This window comes from Aythya marila (genome assembly GCF_965140915.1).
Source record: "Aythya marila genome assembly, chromosome: Z".
NCBI classification, from domain to species: domain Eukaryota; kingdom Metazoa; phylum Chordata; class Aves; order Anseriformes; family Anatidae; genus Aythya; species Aythya marila.
In genome coordinates, this window is record NC_139080.1 from 54,544,698 (window position 1) to 54,568,231 (window position 23,534).

The following is a 23,534-nucleotide window of genomic DNA, read 5'->3' on the forward strand; positions in this document are numbered from 1 at the left end:
ATGCCAGCATAAAAACTGATAGGCCTTAATGCCTTTAGCAACTTTAAAAAACTATGATGCATAAATAACAAAGAACATGATACTCCTTTTGGCTGCATACCATTAAAACTGGAGCAGTTTAACACAGGTTTTTTTTTTTTTTTTTTTTTTTTTTTTTTTTTTTACTCAGCAATAAATAAAAAAGCTCAGCCCCACTACTGGAGAGGCTTTCAAGCAGCTGCACACATTTCAGACCCTATCGTACTTAGTCATCTGCTTGACCTCTCGAGGATGGTCCTAAATATTAAAAAAAAAAAACAAAACACAGTAAAATACCCTGATATATATTACCCTATATTACCCTGGTCAGTACAATACCCTGGTATTCTTTCCAACATTTTGGCCAGGAAAACAACATTTATGTCAAACGTCTCCTACTAATAACTATAGTAATTGGAGTTCTAGATCTATCCTGATTTTTTCCAAATGCAGCATTCCTGCTTCTTACCCTAAATTTTTTCCTAGGTTCCCTTCACGTGTAACATGCACTCTCCTGCAGTCTTCCTTGGGATGGACTCCCACTGGTATCTGTTACTGTGCCATCTGAGCAATTTGAAGGAACCAGGGGAATTGTACAAATTGGGGGATTTTCGTATCAGATCTCACATTTGGTGCCTGCCTGCATGCAATATCTTGACTGAAATTCTGGATTATTCACTCCTTGTGCCAAGATCCTTTCGCAACAGTCAAATCAAATCTCTCTCCTCGCACAGTTTTATAATTTTAAATGAAGTCAGTTTTCACTGGTGGAGTTTCATTTGCTCGCTTTTGTTCTTTAAAAATATATGTACGCTCTGCTAGAGATCTAAGATTTTTAGGCAACATCTAAGGGCATTTCAAGCAGGCACAAGCCCTGCAGGGCTGCTGAAGGAAATAGTTCTGCTGTCCTGTCACCCTCAACGTTTTTTTCCAGCCTTTGTAGCACCTCCTTGTTGCTGAGGTAAATGTGAGGCTTGGCAGTGAAACTGTCAGGAGAGGAGGAGGCTCAGGGGAGACCTCATTGCTCTCTGCAGCTGCCTGAAAGGAAGGTGTGGGAAGCTGGGGGTTGGTGTCTTGTCACAGGTAACTGGTGATAGGAGCAGAGGGAATGGCCCCAAGTTGTGCCAGGGGAGGTTCAGGTTGGCAATGAGGAGACATTTCTGCTCAGACAGAGCAGTCAGGCACTGGGACGGGTTGCCCAGGGTGGTGGTGGGGTCACCGTCCCTGGGGGTGTGCAAGGACAGGCTGGACGTGGTGCTTGGGGACAGGGTTTAGGACCCAACGGGGCGCTGGGGTCCGCCCAGCCGCCACCTCACGCCCTGAGGCACCGCCTCAAGGGGACGCGGGGAGGGAGGGGCCGCCATAACGGCCCGCCCAACGGCCGCCCAACGGCTGGGCGGGCAGCCGCGCCCCGCCCCTCGTGGGCGTGGCCTCGCCGCACGGCGGGGCGGCTCCGTGATGTCACGAGTGACGCACCGCTCCCGGAAGCAGGCCGGAGCGGAGGGTACGGTGGCTGAGGAGGCGCCCCCCGCCCTCCCCCCCCTCCCTCCGTTCCCCGCCGCTCTCGGTGTCTCGGCGGCGGCGCCCCCCGCCCGCCCGCACGCGCGTTCTGCCCCCCCCCGCCCCGGCCCCTTTCTGACCCTCGGCGGCCGCCGTGCCCGGGGCGGCGGTGTGGCGCAGCCATGTCGCTGCTGCAGTCCGCCCTGGACTTCCTGGCGGGGCCCGGCTCGCTGGGGGCCGCCAGCCGCGACCAGAACGACTTCGTGGGGCAGACGGTGGAGATGGGCGACATGAGGCTGCGAGTCCGCAGGGTCATCGCCGAGGGTACGGCCGGGGGGGCCGGGGGGGGGTCGGGGTGGCAGTGAGGAGCCATTTCTGCTCAGACAGAGCAGTCAGGCGCTGGGACGGGTTGCCCGGGGAGGTGGTGGGGTCACCGTCCCTGGGGGTGTGCAAGGACAGGCTGGACGTGGTGCTTGGGGACAGGGTTCAGTGGTGACATTGGTGGTAGGGGGTGGTTGGGCCAGGTGGTCCTGGAGGGCTCTTCCAAGCGTGTCTGTGTCCGCGTTACGGCTGTGCTTCTTGCGTTCCCTTTGATTGAAATAGGCGCCCACAGCTTGCTGGTGGCACGGAGTGAGGCTAGGCAACGCCGCTGACCCAAAGCAACCCGTAGGTATAATCGCTATTCGCCCGGGTGCAGTTTGCTACAGTGAGCCTGTGCTGACACCTGAACATCTTGGTACACCACTCCTAGAAGAGGCGCTTGAAGACACCTGCTCAATTAGTCACTATCTTAAAAAAGAAATAAAAAGGGGGGGTGAGAGGAACCCACCCCACCCCACCCCACAAAAAAAGCCACAAGGTTTTCATTATAAACCATAGTTCGTTCAGTTAAGCTTGGAGCTACAGGGTGTCTGAAAAGTTCCTGCCACTTCTGCCGTCTTTGGACTTGAAAGAGGAGTGGCTCTGCCTTAAACTCACCACTTTGATTTGTTGCCGATACCGTTTTTCCTCCAGCTCTGAACCTGTGCTCAACGCTTTCTTGCAAGTGCTTGCGTAAGTGTTCTGAAGAGCAGCCTTCTCCATGCTCAACAAACTGAAAATCTGTTCGTTTTCAAGTGAGTTCTTTCATGCCAGGTTCCCCGCTAGAATTCAAGGGCTGCTTTCTCAATTTAGATTTCAAGTCTGTGGTGAGATGTGCGTGTACTGCCAAGACAGAGAAGTGGCCTTTTCTATAAGATTGTATGGTCTCCTTTGATTTCAATTGATGTGAGCAGCGTCTGTGGGTTGCAAAGTATTGTGGCAGGCAGGGTAAGTTTGGTGGTTATTGCGCCCTGCAGCTCTGTCCAGATCAGCACTGTGCTGCCTGCCCGTGTTGGTGCCGATACCTGTGTGCCCATGTTTCGAGCTGGGACACTAGATACACAGTTTGTGCAGGTCTGTTTCCCTGACTCATTTTGCAGAGATACCACCCTAAGAGCAGGACGGGGCTGACTGAAAATGTGGTGTGCTGCGGCAGGACTGTGAGAACAATGTGGGGAGGACAGGCAGGCGAAGATCCCTTGCACTGATACGACCTCCACACAGAGGATGAGCAGATGCTTGAACAGATTAAGTGTTTCAGGGGATGGACTGAGTGCTTCTGGAGTAGTCTGCTGTGTCTTCGGCTTTGACTTTTCAATTGCTCGCTGCAGCTAAGAAATTTTAGAGGTAATGGGTCAGTGCCTTGACATTTAATCCCTGCTTGCCTTTCATGTGATGCTGGCTTCAGCAGCTGTCATGGTTCTTTGGGGTCTTCCAGTTAGGTGCTCGTGCTGCTGCAAAGTTCTCCTTACACTAGGTTACTTGCCTAGTTAGTAAAGGTGAGTGAAGGCAACTTCAAGCTCTTTTGTATGCGTGCAAGTCACTTGCCAGGCAAGTATTTCGTACTCGTCTCCCTTACTGTGTGGGCATCTCCTTGTACCAGGGAGCCTGCACACATGGAGTCTAGCTACACGAGACAGAGAACTCTGTAAATGGTGTTAGGTGATGGTGGCTTCAACTGCAATCTGTCAGATCCCTTGCTGTTCACATGAACAGCATGCACAATTTTTTATGCTTTTGCTTCTTTTATGACTTTTCGCTTCTTCGTTTGGTTTTCTGGAGTGTCCTCCCCCTATGTTCAGGATCCTTGTGTCAGCCTGTGCTGGTTAGCTGAGGGATGGAGACTGCTGAGCTGATGATCTGAGTATCGATAAGCTGGCACATTATACCTTGTAAGGGTGGGAGGGAGCAGGGGACTGGAGCAGGCTGAGCGGTAGTCCTTAGAAAGTTCTTAATTCGTGCTCCTGAGAGATGGCAGTCTTTAAATATTATGTTCTTCCATGAATGTTTCTAGTGAGCCTGTTTTGTAAAAAGCAGTTAGCGGTGGCACTTTAATTGGTGTGAACAGAGCCTGTTGAGTAGCATTACAAAGTATCATAGGGTAGCAGAAACAGAGTCATTCATAAATTTATGTATCTCATTGACAAAGTGAAAATACAGTAGGTATAGAGAGCTTGAGGGTGTCCCATAACAGTAAGCAAAAGCTTGAGTTGATCTGTGAAACCTCTATGATACCTTTCAACCTCTTGTAAGGTTGAAAAAAATAAGCTTATTCTGCAAGTATTATGTTAAGTGTTTGATTAAATCAGGTAACATTTTTAAAGGTTTTCATAGCGTGTTAAAAATCAGTTGGCAGGGAGTTTGCTAGTAGTTCCTACTGCCACTCAGCAGATAATGTAATTTTCCTACAAGTACTTTATGGCTAGTGAGATGTTAATTTGCTTCTTGAGAACGGCTCTCGAGTCTTACAGGTTAAATAGGGCACTGTTGATAATTTCGTATTTGCGATTTCAGCTTTGTTAAATTTTCTGGAACAGAGATCACAGTAATGGAGAATTAATCTTTAAGAAGTTTTGAGGATTCTTCTGGTAAGATAAGTGAGATAAACCAGACAGAAAATAGGTCTCTATTAGTGCTTTCAATTACTTATTTTGAAATGCTTTGTGTTTGAGTTTTTTTTTTTTTTGAAATCCGTGCTAGAGATGATTGCATCAAGAAAAACTTTTTATGACATAATTACTGTTTAAATATAGTTTTTGTCTTTGTCAACAGGTAATTCAGCTGCGGATTGATTAACCCTTATGGTTTCCTCTTTACTCTTGAGAGTGTAATTGCTGTTCTGTGAAGTATAGATGAAGTTGTTGATTTCTGTATGAACTGGGGCAGTGGTATCCTGGTTCAAACTTAAAGATTTTACACAAAGCAACTCAAGGCCTTGTCACTGGGAGGAGCTGATGGCATGGAATTAGCAGCGCTTGTTCCTCAAAGTCTATTGAGAAATATGCAGCCTGCTTGTGTAGGTTTATTGTAATGTGTTTGAAAACTTGTGTTAGCTGGGTACTCCTTGGTCTGACAGATGAGGAGCAAAACCTAGGCATAAATGATGGAATTGGGGTTTCAGTGCCCATAAAGTTCTCTTGCGTAACAATCAGGGATTTTTATATCCACTAATGAACTGTCAGTGAAGAAGGAGAGTTCACTGTTCCCTTTAACAGCCTAATGAGCAGGTTGGGGGTGCCTGGCTCCTCTTCATGTCTCATGAAATGCAGACTCTGTAGTACTGATCCATGCATGGGACAGCTGAGAGAAGTTGGAGAAAACTGCTTTTCACGCTGTACAGAGGTACTAGGCAAAGCAGCAGAACTTCTCCAACACTTTATCTAAATTACAATTTTATAACACGCTATTTAGCCTTATTTTAGCCTTATTTTTCTTCCAGATGCTGTGATGAGAAGGCAAAGACATGAAGTTTTAGTCAAACTTGTCCCTCAGATTAGAAAGAAACACTTTGAGAGATGTGCAATTTTTTTTTCCTCCAGTGGAGGTCAGGAATGTGACTTCTGGCACGCTCAAGTCTTTAAGGCTTTTTGATATAGGTTAGTATCAATACTAGTCCTTATTCTTTTTAACACAGAATTTTCCTCTCAACACTGTGGCATTTTGTAAATAAGACTTCCCCTTGATATGCTTGTCCAACTGTGCTGCTGCTGGAGTGAAGTTTCACGTTGTGGTGGTAGATTTCCCACTTGCTGGAAAAAGCCAAGGAAAATCATAATTGATGAGTTGTATGGAAGGAAATTCCCTGAAATATCTCATTTGTGTTTTTTTTTAATTTATCTGGATTTAAGGGAAAAAATACTTCTGTTTCCTTGTTGTACATTTAATAACTTTAAAGTGTTTTTGCTGGTTGTTTTACATAGGAGACAGCAACTGAGAATAAATGAAGTGTGCAGCTTTTTGAGGAGCAGGGAACAAGGAAGTTCTGTAGCATTTATGTCTACTGATCTATTAAGGTTTCTTTAAGTAACAAGTATGGGCAGAAGAATAAGACCATGGAACAGAACCATGGTGACACAAGTTCTGCATCACTGCGACTTGGAGCTGAGTTTAGAAAAATCACTATGAAGAAAGAACCATTACTTAATGAAAAAAGTAGCAGTACAGGCTACAGGCCTAAATTCCTTCAGAGTTCAACGAGCTGTCAGGAGCTGAAGTCATGTATGTGACTTGCTCAAAGCAGTACTAGGACAAAATAAAACTTGTATCTATTGTTAAAGCATTGTGAGAAAAATCTACTTCGATCTTTTGAGTTTATGCAATTAATATTTTGCAAGTAAACAGGCAGAATTACGGTTCACCAAGTTTAGAGGTATGGTTTTATGGTCTCTGCAGCTCCTGGATTCACAGCATGGTGAATCATAGAACGGCTCAGTTTGGAAGGGACATTAAAGATCCCACAGCTCCAACCCCCCTGCCACCCACTCGATGAGGTTGCCCAAAGCCCCATCCAGCCTGGCCTTGAACACCTCCAGGGATGGGGCATCCACAGCTTCTCTGGGCAGCCTGTGCCAGGGCCTCACCTCCCTCTGAGGGAAGAGAGGGTGGCGATGTAATTAAATGCTGGATAGATATAATGCATAAACTTTGGCCAGCAGAGTCACAATGAACTGTTTTGGGGTGTTTAGTTGGTTTGATTTGCTGGCAGGTAGATGGATTTGCTATGAAGGGAGGAGAGCTCGCATCATGTCAAAGGGAAGTTGCAACAGCCGTGAAGTAAAGGATGAACTGGCAGCTCTGCAAACCGTGTGAGGCAGACTGCTCAGAAGCAGGAAACAAAGTCAGACTCGCTAAGGAAGAGCCCAAGCACCCTGACGTAGTAGCTTTCTGGTTCACGCTCCCTTTACTGCAGGTACAGAGAGGATTTTTCAGCATGAAGCACGGCAATACTTTTTGTTGTTCAAAGCTTGTTTCTTAGGTTCATGCTTGCAGGGGAGCAGTGAATGTTTCAGTGCTCTACTTCTCCAGTTCTCGAGGCTCTGGGGAAAAACTCCCGATCTTTCAGCATACTTCACCTCTGGGGTTGTTTCTTCCTGTCATTAGGACTTTGCAGTTAACACAAATTTATGACTGGACTTGAAGTGCTTATCAGTGCTTGGCAATGATAACACAGTATCTCTCCCTTTTTGATCAAGGGTGTTGCTTCTACTCCTTTAGAAAAGCATCTGCCTGCTTTAAGGTAGGGTGCAATGTAGCTTGTAGTCCACGCTACAATTAGTGTGTTTCAACTGAGCTATAATCAAAATGTGAGCAACGCGGGATAGAAGTAGAAAGAAATTTGGTCAGTGTTTGGGAGGGGAGCGGACAAGTCACACCAAGTACTTAAAAACAGGAAGTTATTCACGTCATCTCTTTCTCATGACTAGCTAAGCGTGTAGAGAAACAAGGCGTTACAGCAGCACGCAGTTTTATGCTGTGGTTGATATCCCTTCAGATTTCATGCCGCCCTAGCCACCAAGAAGCGGAGCAGTCATTTCACTGAAATGGTTTCTGTGAAGATCAGTGAGGGCAGGAAAAACAGAAACCTAATCAAAAAGAAAAGAAGTTTTACATCCCTGTAGGCTTGTAGCGCAGTGAACTTATTTGATACTATGAGGTGCCAAGGTTTACCTCGGAGGAGAAGGCAGATCTCTTTGTTGGAAATGAAAGGGTCTTCTCAGCTCTGTAAGAGGATGATGGAAAAACTGGCAGCAGCATTGCACTCGGGTTGTGGTGGTGTAAGGACAGGTACAGAGTGCTAATTACTAACACCAGAGAGGTAAGGCTAGTTCCCAATGCAAAGCAAGTCAGAAGGCAGTGGCAGTGTGGACCGGGAGGTGAGGCTGGTAAGCTCTGTGCTCTGATTGTGGTGCGTGGGGCAGGCTGGTTCCAGGACCGGCTGTCGTACTTGGCTACTCTGTTTTCATGCGTGGGCATAGTGCTTTGTGTAGCGTGCCTCCTACAGCTAAGTTTGTGCCTACAGAAGATGAAGAAAACCAGTTTTGTTCTGTGGTGGTTTCTGTGACAAAACGGTCTGAGAACTTTTTGGAAGCTCTGTCTGCATTCTAGAAATGGGACTGAAATGCCTCAAGACTGTAAATTTTGTTCCTTGGGGCACGAGCTTGGATGTGTGTGTGTGTGTGTGTATACATACATACACACAGGTAACCTGTATGGAGAAATCCTAAAATTATTTTGCTGATATGAAAAACCTCAGAAAACTGGCTTAAAAAAAAATATCTACGTATGTTTGCAGGAGTGGAAGTGATGAGTGAAACCACCCAAAACAAAACTCCTTTCTGCACCCCTAGGAAAGAAACTGAAGTAGTCCTTCTGTCCTTAACTTTCATTTCCTCGTTTGCATCGGTTGGTCTGCAGTGGAGGTGTTTGCTTATCCAGGTATGTTGGTGCAGGGACGTGGTCCTTGGCTGACACGACTGACAGGGAAATCCCTGGTGTGGATGTAGTTGGGTAGGTTGTGTTGTTTGCCCCATGAAGATCAGTGGTGAGTGTTCTCCCTGTCCTTGTCTCAACCCCTGGGCCCTTCCCCTCCTATTTTCTCCCCCTTTTTCTTTGAGGAGGGGCAGTGGGGGAGCGGCTGTGGTGGATTTCAGCTGCTCAGCAGGGTACAACCACCACAGTCCTTGCTGGTGCCCAAAAAGGCTCCAAATGTGGGGCTCCGGAAGGTTGAGATAAGGATGATAATTGAGAGAAGTAACAGTCAAAACAGGGGCTGGATGTTGTTTATTAATGTAATAGTTGAGAAGAACTTCAGTAATAATTGCGAGGAATGTGTTTCAGTACTGTGGTGAAAGGACGAGGAGTGGAGCGTGTGTAAATTGTCCACTTTGCTGGTGTTGTGGTGATCTTACATTTCTTTTGGTGTGGGGAATTCTTTCTGATGTTTGTGAACTTCATGAAGATTGATTGTGAAGTAAGAGTGTGTTCTGATCACTCTTAAATATGCTTTTCATTGAGGCAAGGGGTGGAATGAATTTATTTATTTATTTATTCTGTGGCAAGGGTTTGGTAGCAGGGGGCTGCAGGGGTGGCCTCTGTGAGCAGAGCCCAGCAGCTGCCCCGTGTCAGAGCAGAGCCAGCTCCAGACGGCTCCAAAAGGGACCTGCTGCTGGCCAGAGCTGAGCCAGGGAGTCATGCTGGGTGGGCCTCTGGGAGAGCAGATATAACAAAAGGGAAAAAAGCCCTTAGAGCAGGTGGATGTGGCCTGGAGGAGGCTGCGGCCCATGGAGAGCCCCCGCAGGAGCAGGCCCCGGGCCGGAGCTGCAGCCCGTGGAGAGGAGCCCACGTGGAGCAGGGGGTCTGGGGGGAGCTGCCACCCACCCGTGGGGGACCCGTGCTGGAGCAGACCTTGTGGGATGGACCCATATCTGGAGCAGTGCTTGAGGAGCTGCTGCCTGTGGGCAGCCCCTGCAGGCTCAGAGACGAAGCACTACAGCCGCCGTTCCCAAGGGAGGAGGTGGAGGAGGGTGGATGGAGGGAAGGTGTTTTTTGGTTTGCTTTTAGTTCTCACTGTTCTAATCTGCTAGTGATAGGCAAGAAATTGTTATAACCTCCCTCATGCTGAGTCTGTTTTACCCGTGACGGTAGTTGTTGAGTGATCTCCCCATCCTTATCTTACCCCCTGAGCCCTTTGCCATTGTATTTTCTTCCCCGTTCCCTTTGTGGAGGGAGAGAGAAAGAAGTTGTGGGGAAGTTCAGCTACCCAGCAGAGCAAGGTGAAAGCGCTACACAGATGAAACTGCTTTTTTTTTTTATTTTTGCAAATCGTATTACTTACTGTCTTGGTCGTGGCAAAGAAGTTTAGCCAGTGAAGTTGTTTCTATTCAGGGTATGTTTAAACTGCTTGAACAGGCTAGCTCTACAAGGAAGCTAGTACCAAATTCTAAATAAAACTGCTTTTAGTAGTGAAGCAGTAGGACGCATTTTGTCTTTTTTATTTTTGAAAATAATTGCTTTTATCGAAAATAGGTGGCTGGACCAAGTAAATAAGTAGCTTCACAACTTCTCACCAGACTTTTTGTTTCCCAGAAAATCTATAGACATAAAATTAGTATCAGCTGTACTACTGCAGTAAGAGTGGATAGATAATATTGTATGGAACCAAACTGTGTTCAGGTGAAACAGAACGAAATAACTGAATGAGAAACTTAAAATTGGTGTTTGACAGGCATGTAGCTGTAAAGGATCAGATTAAGCCCTGCAGCAGTGAAAGGCACTTTATTTATTAAATGGGCATGTGTACTGGGTCTGGCTGGGACGTTAACTTTCCCGGCAGCAGCCCATACAGTGCCGTACTCTGTACTTGTAGCTGGAACAGCAGTGTTACCACACCAGTGTTGTGTCTACTGCTGAGCAGCAGTGGCACAGCATTGGGCCTTTCTCTAACCCTCCTAGGGGGTGGGCAAAAAAGTGAGGAGAGAAACATCACCAGGGCAGCTGACCTAAACCAATCCAAGGGATATTCCATACCATGTGGTGTCACACTCAGCAATAAAAGGTGGAAACAGGAAGAAGAGGGGAGGGGTGGGCTCTCGTTGGGAAAATGTCGGTCCTCCTCCCAAACACCGGCTGCGTGCGTTGAGGCCCTGCTTCAAGGACGTGGTCAATCATCGCTCATTTGTGGGAAGTAGAGAGTAATTTCTTTCCTCTGCACTTTCATATAGCCTTTGTTTTGTTTTGTTTGTTTGTTTTCCTCCCTTTTCCCCTTTCCCTTTTTATTTCCCCTTATTTAAATTGTTTAGTTCATGGTAGTCTTTATTTAATTGTTATTATTATTTCCCTTTAATTAAATTATCCTTATCTCAACCCGTGAGTTGTTCTTTGCTTTACTTCTCCCCCTCCTCATCTAAAAGAGGGGGAGTGAGAGAGCGGTTGTGGGGTTTAGCTGCCCAACACGGTAAAACCACCACAGCATGGTAAAGAGAATTTAACCAAGCATAATACCAGCTGGCTGGCTTTTGTTTGGGGTTCTGAAAAGTGCAGTGTACTTAATGTATTTAGCATTGCTGCACTTGATTTCTGGTATAATTACTGAAATAAGTGTTTCCTTTAAACTATTTGTATACCCTCAAGCTATCAATATTTTAATCAAGTTGCTTCTTTCGATTTACTGTTTGATGTGAGTTAGTTCTGATGTATTGATTCTGTCACCTGTGCAAATCCAAAGGCATCATTTGATGCTTTTGGGTGAAGCATAAGCTGTGTTTTGGAGTGCGTCTGTGTAGATGCGTGGACATTGGTGTTTGTGGCGGTGTTAAGAGAGATGTGTGCTTGAAATACATTTGGACTGACCCCATTTCAGCACTCAGAGAACACTTGCCAGTGTACCCGGTGCAGCTGAGCATGCAAAGTAACACTTCAGTCACCTGGGGTGCCACTGTCACCATTTGGCACTTGAGTCCCGTCCAGAAAACTGCATGGTAACTTTCTGTAGTAGAAAACGGTGCTATTAGAAGACCCCAGCTTTGTAAACTAAAGCATGCATTTTTTCAATGTGCCGTTTGCAGGGCTGTTAGAATAAGGCCAGGAGATATTTATCAAGACGCATGCGAAGACTTTCTTCTGCAGGTCCAGCAGTACTTTCCCTGTGAGGCCTGTGTAGAAGAGAGGTGTGGAGGCAGTACCACAGCAGCATGGTGCCTGGTGTATGTGGCCTACTGACTGCAAGGGTGGGCTCTGAACCCTGGGTCATGCCTCGTGCTGTGAGCAGGGAACTGGTAGGGGAAACTGAGTATGGGCTGTGGCTTCCCAGCACCTAGCTTCAGTCCAGGGATGGCCCGTGGATTACCTTGCTTGTTTCACTAGTGCTATGAAATCTGTAAGCAGCAGTCGTAGCTGATCGGCTGTGGTTTTATTGCCTATGTTCTCGTTCAGAAAGGAGCCAAAACCTCGTCAGGTCGTACACGAGGATGGTGGCATGCACTTCATTCTGTCTTCAGCCCCTGCCCCCATCAGCATCCCAAATTCAGGTGATCGCAGTTGCCAACCAGAACACTTGTACTGAGGGCATGTGGAAAGCAGCAAACCTGCTTTTAGGAAAAGGATCGAAATAAATGGATAAACACAAAGCAGGCCTGTAAGGGAGGACTGAAGTACTCTGGCAGGGGGTACCGTCTGTCCTCTTTGATACCATTGATACTTCCACTCTTCTTTAGTGCTGTAGTTGCTCTTTATCTTGTTCTCCTTGCTACTGGGGTTTTGGTTTTGTGGTTTCTGCATAAAATTGTACTGTAAAAGAACTGAGTATCAGGGAGCCTGTGATTCATTCAGATTTTGCTGTTGCTGCTTATGGCACAGTAACAGGATATGTTGGTGGTAACATTTGGGAGTTGTGGAGTTTAAAAAGTGAGTACGTGATGGCTGATTGCCATGTGACACTTTTGAGGGTACTTCTTGAAAAGCCTTCAATCTCATTGAATTGCATGAGGCACGTAAGTGTTTGCTTCAGCCTCATGTTAATGTTCCTTGTCCATAGAGAAAAGGTACTGGGCGTTAGTATAACCAGTTATTTGGATCATGCATCTTTTAAAAAGTGCCTTGTCAGCTTATTTCTTGCTTGACGTTTTTATTCCTTACTCTGTTCTCTTAGACCTTTTGACCAGTGAAATTTTCTAGGTCACTGACATCTGGGCTTATTTTCCAAATTACTTCTGGAGAGGATGTCCCTAGGTATTTGAATAGAATTTATACTAATGGTGTAGAAAGGCAACTCAGCTCAAGTTTGTTACTTGCTGTGGTTGGCTGTGAGTCCACCAGGTGTTTGCTGCAATAGGTGGAGAGCGAGTGTGCAACCATACTGTTAATGTAACCCCGAGGAAGATATTCACAGGAAAAATAGAAATGGTATAAGGAATGATTAAATTTCAGATAAGTGACAACATCATACTTTATGTGGTAGAGGAAATGTGTGCTTCAGTGCTTGAAAATGCTTTGGGCTTTTAATATGAACACTGAATGGTAGTTATCCTAAACATACAAAGAGATTTGTATTTAAAATTTTAAACTACCTTGTGTTTTTTTTTTTGTTTTTTTTTTTCTTTTTATGGCAAGACTAATAATAAAAACAAATAAGCAAACAATAATAGTTTTAATTAAAATCATTCAGTATATAGGCTGTAGCAAATGTTGGTTTTATCTGTGCTTGCATTTGGGAAAAAAAAAAATAAATAAATCCACATGTGCATACTAACAAAACGCAGAACAGTTACAAAGCTGGTGGGGCAAAAGACACCTGCAAAAGAAAGCAAGTACTGTCAAGAATATATCAGCTCTTGTATGTAGCTTATGTATACTATTGGCACCAGAAAACACGTATACTTACATTCAGTAAAGCTTCTTTATTCTAACGAAGCTGATGTGTGAATTTAAAAATTGGTTTATCTGAATGCTGAAAATTAAAACTGACTTAACGTGTCTTTGTCTTGCAGGTGGTTTTGCTTTTGTCTACGAAGCTCAGGATCTTGGAAGTGGCAAAGAATATGCTTTAAAGGTAAAATGAATTTATTTAACTACAGGTTTGCAACGTCCATCTTTCCCTAATACTTTAGGATGATAGTTATTTCTTGATATATTCCACTGAACAAGGCGTTTGGAAAAATCCAGAATGATACAGTGGTGTTCGTACTGCACTATACCCATATTTAGAACTGTCATTAATCTTAGGACCCTGCATTTTATACTTACATAACAAAAACAGGAGTTACTGTATTAAGTAATAGTGCTGTGTGCCTTATTTTATTTGGGCCTTATGTAGAAGTTCATGACTCTGCCCTGGGGTTTTGTTGCGTGGATATAAAGAACCTGGAACATTTTCATATTAAAATAAAAATATTTAAAATGTTCCATACTTTCACCCATTCAGCAGTGCACTTTTCAGACATGCTTCTCTGGATTCTCATGTTCTGAAGGCTTAAAATAATCATTTGACAGCTAACAAACAAGTGTTGTGGGGAGGACAATAAAATGAAATCATTTACTCTGTCATACGTTGCTGGAAAAAATCACACTTGTCACTTGTTTCCTACAAAATGACTTCAGTCTTGGAGTAGGGATGTTCTGTGCCTGTATCAGAAAGGAGATCTCTGTCTTGGGGAGGAAGGGGAAAAGGGTAGTAGTGCAAGAGTTGGGAGCAGTAAGGTGGCATTACACAACTGAAAATGACTTGCTCTGTTGTTTTTTTTCCCTACCACATCTTACATAACAAAGCTTGTGACCATAAAGCATGCTTTAGTTGCATGCTTTGTTACCGTAGTATGTGGTCACGACATTCAAAATGTCATGTAGGTTAAAAAAAGTGAACCATTACTGTACTTCTGTAGTTTTGTTGAACTAGAAGTAGCAAATGCTCAGGTTAGTCCTATTCAAATGTTGACTCCAGGTCCAAACAGTACTCAAAATAGTAGTGCTTGTTTTTGTTGCTCATTACTCAGGTACCTTGAAGAAGTTGAGCTACCTCTTTGGACAAAAAACTTGACTAATTAAGGTGTAGTAAACGTTAATCGTATCTTCTTGAGACATAAGATGAATCTTTACTTGTCAGTATGCAGTGCTGGAATCAGGAGACTGCAGTGCTGTATACAGCAGAAGACTGTCAGAGCAGTACGTTTACAAGTGTCAGAGGTTACCACTGCTTATTTGTACCTAAACATGATCAGTGCAAGTAGTTGGAAAATTTACCATTACGTTTGTCGCAGTATGTCCAAATGTGCAAAAACCCTGCTCTGCTTACTGCCCCATTGCAGTTCCTTAAGGTTTTGACTCTAGCTTATCCTTTGTGTTCTGAAAAATAAAATACATAAAAACAGTATGCATTGTTTTTCCGGTATTTTCTCAAATATATGTTATTTTTGTTTGTTTCTGACAGAGGTTGTTGTCTAATGAGGAAGAAAAGAATAAAGCCATCATTCAGGAAGTTTGTTTCATGGTATCCTTTTCTGAATGTATTTAAATGTTTTGATTTAATTGCTTGGTGTGAAACGTTTCTGAGAAATAGACTGGTCTACAGATTTGTCTCTGTTCATGCCTTATGCTGGTTAAGAGGACTGACATTTGAGGAAGATCTGAATTCCTGGCTTGATGTGATTCTGGCACTGACATTCCAATAAGCTCAGTTCCTCAAGTTGCAGGAATTTAATGTGCACAGATAATTTTAGTAGGTGGTGTAGACTTTGCCATGTACTCTGTCTACCAAGTAATGAAATTCTTATTTGAGCATTCTTGTGGTCCTCTGGCCACCATGAAGAGAGCTTTTGACCTTTATGATGATATTTAAATCTTAATGATACTTCCTCACATGCACTGGATTTACTGCCTTTTTGACTACTCAAAATCTTGCTTTTACTGTCAGTATATCTTAATTTCTGCATCAGGTGCACCTTACTTTAAAAAGTAATAGTGAATTTTGAGGAAGGAATTTCAGTAGAATCCATGGAGCAGAAACAAGGGGCAGAACCATCAGTGTGTTCATCCTTTTCACCTCCAATGATGTCAGGTGTTAGGTATAATACAATCTGTCATGTTTTATTTCTCAGTCCAGGTAATGTTCTCAGTCCTCAGCTTTAGAAGACTTGATACTTGTATCCCAGCATCTCTAATACCCTTACTTTGTTTCAAGAGTCAGTGAGTAGCGGTGGCATGCCGCTGGATTTTGGCTACTATATTCAGTTGCATTTTGAGTTACCATGCAAAATCACTGATCTTAAGTTAAGCTACTAAGATGTTTCTTTGTATGCCTGCTGAAATGTTTGTCAAAAATGTCAAGTGGACACAGTCTGCTGAAAAAAATACACTTGCAAAGAGCTGAATACCAGAACACTGTACAATTTTTAGCTACTCTGACTGCGTCTTGCCAGGAGTAAGTGATTATTCTTTGTGTGTATTTTCACAGCTCACTCATTGAAGTATACTTACAATGGGAAAGAGGCTTAACTGTGCTAACTTTCTGAGATAATATAACTATGTAATGAAACTACTTCTCACAGTAGTTAGCAAAAGGCTCTGAAGAGATGCATATGATAAAAGAAAAAGCACTTCTGATTCATACTAACTTGATGGATTTAACTTGCACTTTTTGTTTTTATACCTCAGTTAGGTTGTCTTTCTTTTTTTTTTTAATTTTTAGACTTGGTGAATGCAGCTTGCAAATCATTTGTTTGTCTCACAGACATGATTCTCAGTGTTTGGCTAGGGTGATGCACATCAGGAACAACACAAGTAGGCATAGTGCAATGTAAATCTCCACTAGAAGGAGCTAAGATCACTTTCGTGGTTCTCCTATTCACATAGTTCAAAAATGATATCTTGGATATTTGAACTGTAAGTGAAAAATGGCAAGAGTTTTAGTATGAGTTATTACTCATAAGAAGGTAAGTTTCCCAGTCGTTTAGAACTTTTATTTACTTTGAACTTTATTGTACTGACTTAATTTTAAGCATTGTGGACTTAATACTTGTCTTGTAGAGGCAGATGTTAATACAACAGCCCTTTCTTGATAAGCTGGCTAGAGAAGCATCTAATTATTAAAATGTATCCCTGACACTTCTGTTAATGCTTTGCAGTCATTATAAAAAGAGAAGGAGTATCTAAGGCTGTTACAAAGTCCAGTGTCCTTGAAGCCTTAATAACAAGGATGTTTTTATTTTTGCTATGTTACTTTCAGTGGCTTGCCTTGAAGTCTATTTTTGCAGCTGAGACATGGATTTACTTGTTCGGCTGAGTATCTTAAGTGCAGCAGTAATACCTTCTGTGATTTTGAGCTAACATTCAAAAGAGGTGTCTGTGAACTGCTATATACAGTAATATCAATATATTTGACAGTATTCTTCCTTAAACACATTACCTCCAGAAAAAACTTTCAGGCCATCCCAACATTGTCCAGTTCTGCTCTGCTGCATCTATAGGAAAAGAAGAATCAGACACGGGACAGGGAGAGTTTCTTCTGCTTACAGAGTTGTGTAAAGGTAAACATTTTTTCTCTAAGCACTGGACATCACTTCTGACAGCTGTTTTGCCCAGGTTGCTTCACAGCTTAGATCTAAAAACATCCTAAATATAGCATAGCTCATTAGAGCTAGAATTCAGCTCCCTCTTTCATAAGAGTTGTGTTATGTTCTTTGAGATGGTTTAACATCTTCTTAAATATGGGGTAATCACGAAGTTCTTTGTATTTGAGACCAGTCCAGGAAGGAACAGCAGGAATGTTTCCTAGGAGTGCTATTTCCCTTGGCACTGCAGTCTGTGTGGATTTGCCATTTTTTGGAATTTCTATCTCAAGATTGTAGACCTTTCTTGATGAGTGTCTATTCATGACAGGCTTTCAGACTTTATGTTGTTCTGTGTGTGCTTATGTGAATTTATGTGATTTTCTACAGGACAGCTTGTGGAATTCTTAAAGAAGGTAGAACCCAAAGGACCCATCTCCTGTGATACAGTTTTGAAGATCTTTTATCAAACCTGCAGAGCTGTGCAGCATATGCATAAACAGAAGCCTCCTATAATCCACAGAGACTTAAAGGTCTGTTACAGTGCAAAGGCTGATTTACTCTTAAGGCTGTTGCTCAATTACAGTGGACAGTCACGAGCATAGAGCTTACGTGTATTGCCTTGCCAAGAATACTGGTTGTTGATGAAGGTCATCACTGAAATACTTGCAGCTTTGCAAGTACCATCTTTTTCTTATATTTGTGGCATTATTTTTTTCTATTAGCTAGTACAGGTAGGTTACAAAAAATCATATAACATCTTTTGCTGGTTAAGTTAGTGTAAAAGTTTTTTGTTTTTAATAAAATAACCAGAGTTATGACTTACAAATTGCAGTTTTGGCAAGGAGGTTTTCTCAGTACTGACAAACAGGCTCCTAGGTCATACCAAATAAGAGACTTTAATGAAGCTGGGATGCGTCTTTTTTGGTTATACTTTCTAGAATAAGATCTTGCAATCTTGGCAGAAATCTCTATGCACTGGCCACTAGAAAAGCTTGTTAAAAAAAAAAAAAAAAAGAAGACTCCCCTCTCAAAAAGGGATGGAAAGCTATTTACAGATACACAGTGTCTTACATAGCCAGTTCCATACAAGGTCTTCAGTGTGTTATAGCTGAGCCAATGCTGTAATTAGGTCTGCTTTTTTTCTTGTCAAGGGAAATTCCTGTCAGAGATCAAATAAGGAAAGAGGCAGAAATTTGGTATCATTTTAGAGGCTGTAAAACAAGATGAAATGACAGTTGTGCTGCAATAGGCAGGGACCTTACTATAATCAAGTGTCAAATGGGGATCACTTAACTGTGCTACACTTTCAGGAAAGCAGGCCTGCACTGCAGCATAAAAAACAAACAAAAAACCCTAAGTTAAAAGTTTTGAGTCTACCTTCAAATGAGATCTGAGATGGTAGTGTGTTTTTGGGGAGAGGTGTAATAGGCTGCAGTCCAAAAAGACTGTCTAAACTCTTTTGACTGAAAATAGTAGGATACATAGAGTTTCTGCAGTATAGCTTAAAGATCAGCTTCATATAATGGTGTCTGTTTCTGTCTTCCTGTGACTTCCTTCTCTTGCTTTTCAGTGTAACACATTCTGAATCCCTTTGGACAAAGTTTGCAGTTAAAATGCATGTATACAGCACTGGAAGAACCCAGCTAGTTACTGAATTGTGAAAGTTCAAGCTAGTTAAAGAGTGATTGGTAAACAGTCAGTTCTTGTCTGATATTTTAATCGTCTAAATTTGATCTTTACAGGATTTGGCTCCCATAACACAGGTCATGGGGTCTATCAGAGACTATCTGAATAATCAGCTGAAACTTTTTTAGTTATTAGCAACCTTCAGCAGAGTATGCAGCACAACATGTTCACAAAATCTTGATTTTTGTCCAGTGTTACTGGACCCATTTTTAGTGTTCAAACTTGATTCGATATTGAATCATAGAATGTTTTTTGTTTGAAGGGACCTTGAATATCACCCTGCTCTGGGGTATCTTCATTTCTAACCGTAGTCAGGGATGCCACCATCCTTAGATCAGGTTGCCCAGGGCCCCAACCAACCTGGCCTTGAATACCCCCAGGGATGAGGCATCCACAGCTTCTTTGGGCAACCTGTTCCACTACTTTACCACCCTCACAGTAAAGATTTCTTCTTAATATGTAGTCTAAATCTACCTTCTTTAAGTTTAAAGCGATTACTCCTTGTCATTGCCTCCCATTTTCATTGTATATAGAGGTGAGCAAAAGTTATCCAACAAAGGAATTCAATTTGCTTATTGAGTTTGATACTTAAACAGCTGACTGTCATCTTTACAGGGTAGTCAAAATTCATTTTATGGTGGAAGAAGGACATGTCTAAGGGAGGTCAGTGGGATGTTATGAAAACTGAAGTTTTGGAGAATGACATCCAGAGATACAGCAGTGTCAAAAGGAAAGGGAAGATAGATCTGTCTATCTGGAATGTGGTAGCATAATGTTGGAAAAGTTAAAATGCACATCGGACCCTTTTTATGACTTGTATCTTAGCAGTTTTGTGGACATGACCATGTGATACTTCTGCCCAGTATTTACTCTCCATTTTAAGTTTCCTCTCAGTTTCATTGAGCAGTCCAGAAGGGTTGGATTTTCAGGCACTAAGAAAGGGAAGGGTTGAAGATGAAATGTTCAGGCAGCACATGTTCCTCTAACAGTTGGATTCTGTCTGCTCATGAGGTCATGGCTGCATCGTTCTGGCTGTCCACCAACAGCCTGCTTCTCTGCTGGTAACTTCTGTATTTTGTATCTACAGCAGTCCTAACCTCCACTCCACTGCAGTTGAGCTAACAATGTTCAGTTCTGTGAATGAAAGCATTTGTATTTCAAGATACTGCTTATGCAAGTGATGATATAAAAAACAAGCCTATCCTTGGGCACTAATAAAATGACTTTTTTCTCCCCAGGGTTTAGTTCTTGTTCTCTTGGATGTGTAATGCTTATACCATTTTTGATGCTTCCTCTTAAAAATTGTCTGTATTGCAGTGTAGTGCTGTTTGAAACCTTTGTTTTCCAGTAAACAGCTACGTTCCGGGCTAGACTGAAATATTTTCCATACGTGTGTTTTTTATATTTGTTATGTACAAATAAGTTGATATTTAAAGTATGTGTTTTGGTGTTTAAAAGTGGAATGTCTTCAATTTATTATTCTACTTCTTTTTGAAGGTGGAAAACCTGCTCATTAGTAACCAAGGGACAATTAAACTCTGTGACTTTGGTAGTGCTACAACTGTAGCTTACTACCCTGACTATAGCTGGTCTGCACAAAAGAGAGCACTGGTTGAAGAAGAGGTGAGACTATTTTAAAGTAATTAATGTTGACAGTTGATTCAGTTATCTGCTATTAATCTGCTGTTAATTCATGGAACTTCTAAGACAAATGAAGATTCTTACAGTTGTGTTCATAAGTTCTGTTTTTATATTCATGTTGCTAGAGTTTAAAGACTGCCTGCAGTTAAAATCATAGCTTGTTTTCTGTAGCTGTGTCTGTAAGCACAGATTCATTTTGAACAGTGTCCTCTCTGCGGTCTGGTGTGGAAATAGAAGTGATTGATTAATAGAGCCTCTTCTAATTGCACTATCAACAGGAAGTTGAAAATTGGTTATGCTGAAGAGATTCTCACTTTCTGAATTTTCTGTTAAAAGGTTTATGAAGAAATAACAGGTCTTCTGAGCAGGACTTAAGTAGGCAGTATTACTGTGCTCCGAGGACTACGGTGACGGCATTAAATATGCTGTTGATTTTTTCCAAAGTGCATTTGCTCTTTATTTTGAGGTGAGAATAATGTTCCTAACGTGGAAGAGTGATTTAGCTTCACATACTTGAGTTTTGGAAATATTCTTGAAGATTACAATGTTATCAAAGTCCTTGTGACTATTACATGATTCAGTTGATGGCTTCTGCATGGACAAGTGTTTCTGAAATTAATTTTCAAAGATAGCTGCCCATACAGACTGGATAGCATTCTATCTCTGTGGCTGATTGTCACTAAAGCTTATTCTAGTTTCTGCTTCAAGAAATTCTATCTTCCACAGATCACCAGGAATACAACACCAATGTACAGGACACCAGAGATGATAGACTTGTATTCAAATTTTCCAATCAGTGAAAAGCAGGACATTTGGGTAAGAAATAGTCTTTTGCTTTATCATAGCTTCTTACGTCATAGTGAGACTGATTATGCAGTCTGCATCTTAATTTTTTGACTAAAATGAATGAAAATAAATGTGGATTAGACTCTGTCAAAATCAATTTAACTACTGTGAACTGTGTATCTAAGTAGTGAGATGTAGACTTAATGTTTTTTCCCCCCAGTTCTAGCTTGACTTCCATTGTGAAAGGAAATGCTGAGCTTTATTTGACAATCAATTGATCTGTTGCTTAGGTGGAGCTTACCACAATACAGACATAATACTTACATGTATAGTCCTTAAATTCAAAATTCAAATTCTTTCCTTTCATGTTCTGTCATGCATGTCATCCTGTGACAACTTGCTGCTAAGTTGAGTTAAAGCCGAGTACATCTAGGTACATCTTGCAAGCTGCTTCATGTATTCCCACTATCTAATACTTCTGGAAATGCAAATGAGGGGCTCCTTGCTGAGGAGTAAAATTTCAAATTTGGGTTCTCCTTAACCAGTACTTGGTAAGAAATTCTTCAGTTTTTGTAAGATCCAGATTTTACTTCTGTATGATTTGAGTATCTGTAGATTTCATGTCCCTTATTTTTTTTTCAGAAATTATTTTGGAGTGTTGTCTGTGTATGCATGGAACAATACTATAAAACTTTTGATTATTTTTTCTTACTGCCTGAAACCTGAGCTGGGTGCGGGAATAACAGTATCTCGATTTGTTTCAAAATCTTCTCCTCCTTTCCTCAAAAGGCACTACGTTCCTCCCCTCCCCCCCAAAAAACCAATAAACAAACAAACAAAAAACAACGACGAAAAAAAAAACCCACAACAACAAAACAACAAAAACAAGAAATAATAACCCTGAACACTTCCACTATGCTAAGGAGTGAGATGAGACAAAATGGTAAAGGAAAATTAAGATTTGTTTGTGGCAGTGCTTTGTGTTGAGTCAGCATTAGTTGACGACAATATCCCCAGGTTCAGTGAGTTTTCTTCCATTCAGGCAAGTCTGCATACCTTTGTCATGAGATTTAACACCTGTTGTGACAAAGTAATTAAAGGCTTTTTTGTCACTTAGTTTTTTTCATTTTCTTCTGCCCAGACTACTTAGAACTTCTTAGCAAAAAAGAGGAAAGTTTAATAGTATAGTTGTTAAATTCAGGAACTTCCAGTAAGCTGATCTTTGGTATTAATCCTGCTTTATTTCAATGTACTCTGACATCTCAGAACGCATTTGATATGCTGATTCCAAATATAGAATATGGACTATAGTCAAAATTCAGAATGGATGGCTGGTTATAACCCTTCTCACTTGATTTTTTTTTTTTTTTAATTATGTGCTCAATCTGTCAAACATTGACTCCTTTCTAGCATTACCACTGCAAGAAAAAGCCTGTCTTGAAGGATTTTTTTTTTTAAATTAAAACTACGGTAGACATCTACCCTCTACCCTCTGGAATGGTGAGGGTGGGAAATTCAAAACAGTAATATCTTTCCAGATTTCCAGGAATAATTTGGACTATAGCTCCTGGTGGTTAAAACTAGATTTTGTACTTTCTCAGGGAGCTGAGGGATCGTGTGAATTGTGCTGAATGCTTATTTTTCAGTGCTAGTGTGTATATATATATATATACACACACATATATACAAAACTTAAATTTACTTAACTAACACGCAAAATAATTGAAAGATAAAAGGGACCAAACATTAATAACATTAATATTTTAGTGTTAAGTAACTGAGATTGGTTATTAGTTGTCTTTTGACTTCTGAATATATTAGAAATGAATTTGTTCTGATAAACATGTTCTGTTTTTTGATATACTTCTGTTGTCAGTCTGGTTCCCTTTGGGAATCTAATTAAACATTAGACAACCTGCTCTATGATTACAATATTACATTTGGGAAAATTGGCTAAATACAAAAATTCAGAAGTTGTGTTATAATGGGAATAAAAGTGATTATACTGAGTGTTGTAGCGAAGGCTCGATGAAATGGGTCAGTATTAGCAAAATGATGTGAAAATAACGTACTGTGAATTTTAAATGCATCTGGAGCTTAATCTACTTCAGGTACCTGATTAAGAATGACAGGCAGATCTTTAAACTGGAGCTCTTCAGAAAGACTATCTAATTATGTATGCTGATGGCTTCGGAATTACTGACTTCTGAGGAGATTTTATAGATATCACTGAAGGTTACCTTATGAAGATTTACCAGTCAGTGCATGAATTCAAGGAGATGGATAGGCTCACTTTTGGCATTGCATTCTGAAACACCACCAGTGTGTGCTGCAGTGGTTTTAACACCTTTATGCTGGGGGCTAGCTGAAATGCTGCTTAAGGCTGCTAGCAAACCAGCCTTCTGGAGGAAGCACTGCTTCTGTAGAGGATGGAAATGTAATCAGAATGAGTAGACTAGATTCTGAATAAGCTACTTGCCTAACGAATAACTTTTTCCCACTCTT

General features: G+C 41.8%; 1 protein-coding gene across 4 annotated transcripts in view; it reads left to right on the forward strand.

Moving 5' to 3' along the window:
* The first annotated feature begins 1,559 nt into the window (after positions 1–1,559).
* The window catches only part of GAK (cyclin G associated kinase), a 72,848-nt gene continuing 50,873 nt past the window's right edge, over positions 1,560–23,534 (forward strand). For 2 of the 4 annotated variants that reach the window (XM_082784216.1, XM_082784217.1), the window contains exons 1-7: positions 1,560–1,842; positions 13,362–13,423; positions 14,798–14,857; positions 16,778–16,892; positions 17,304–17,446; positions 20,100–20,225; positions 20,970–21,059. In XM_082784216.1, coding sequence (XP_082640342.1) covers positions 1,701–1,842; positions 13,362–13,423; positions 14,798–14,857; positions 16,778–16,892; positions 17,304–17,446; positions 20,100–20,225; positions 20,970–21,059 — 738 coding nt within the window. In that variant the 5' untranslated portion in view covers positions 1,560–1,700. Of the gene's footprint in view, positions 1,843–7,403; positions 7,663–11,836; positions 11,904–13,361; positions 13,424–14,797; positions 14,858–16,777; positions 16,893–17,303; positions 17,447–20,099; positions 20,226–20,969; positions 21,060–23,534 lie in introns of those variants that run through there. The other 2 variants (XM_082784218.1, XM_082784219.1) reach the window with 2 other exon arrangements.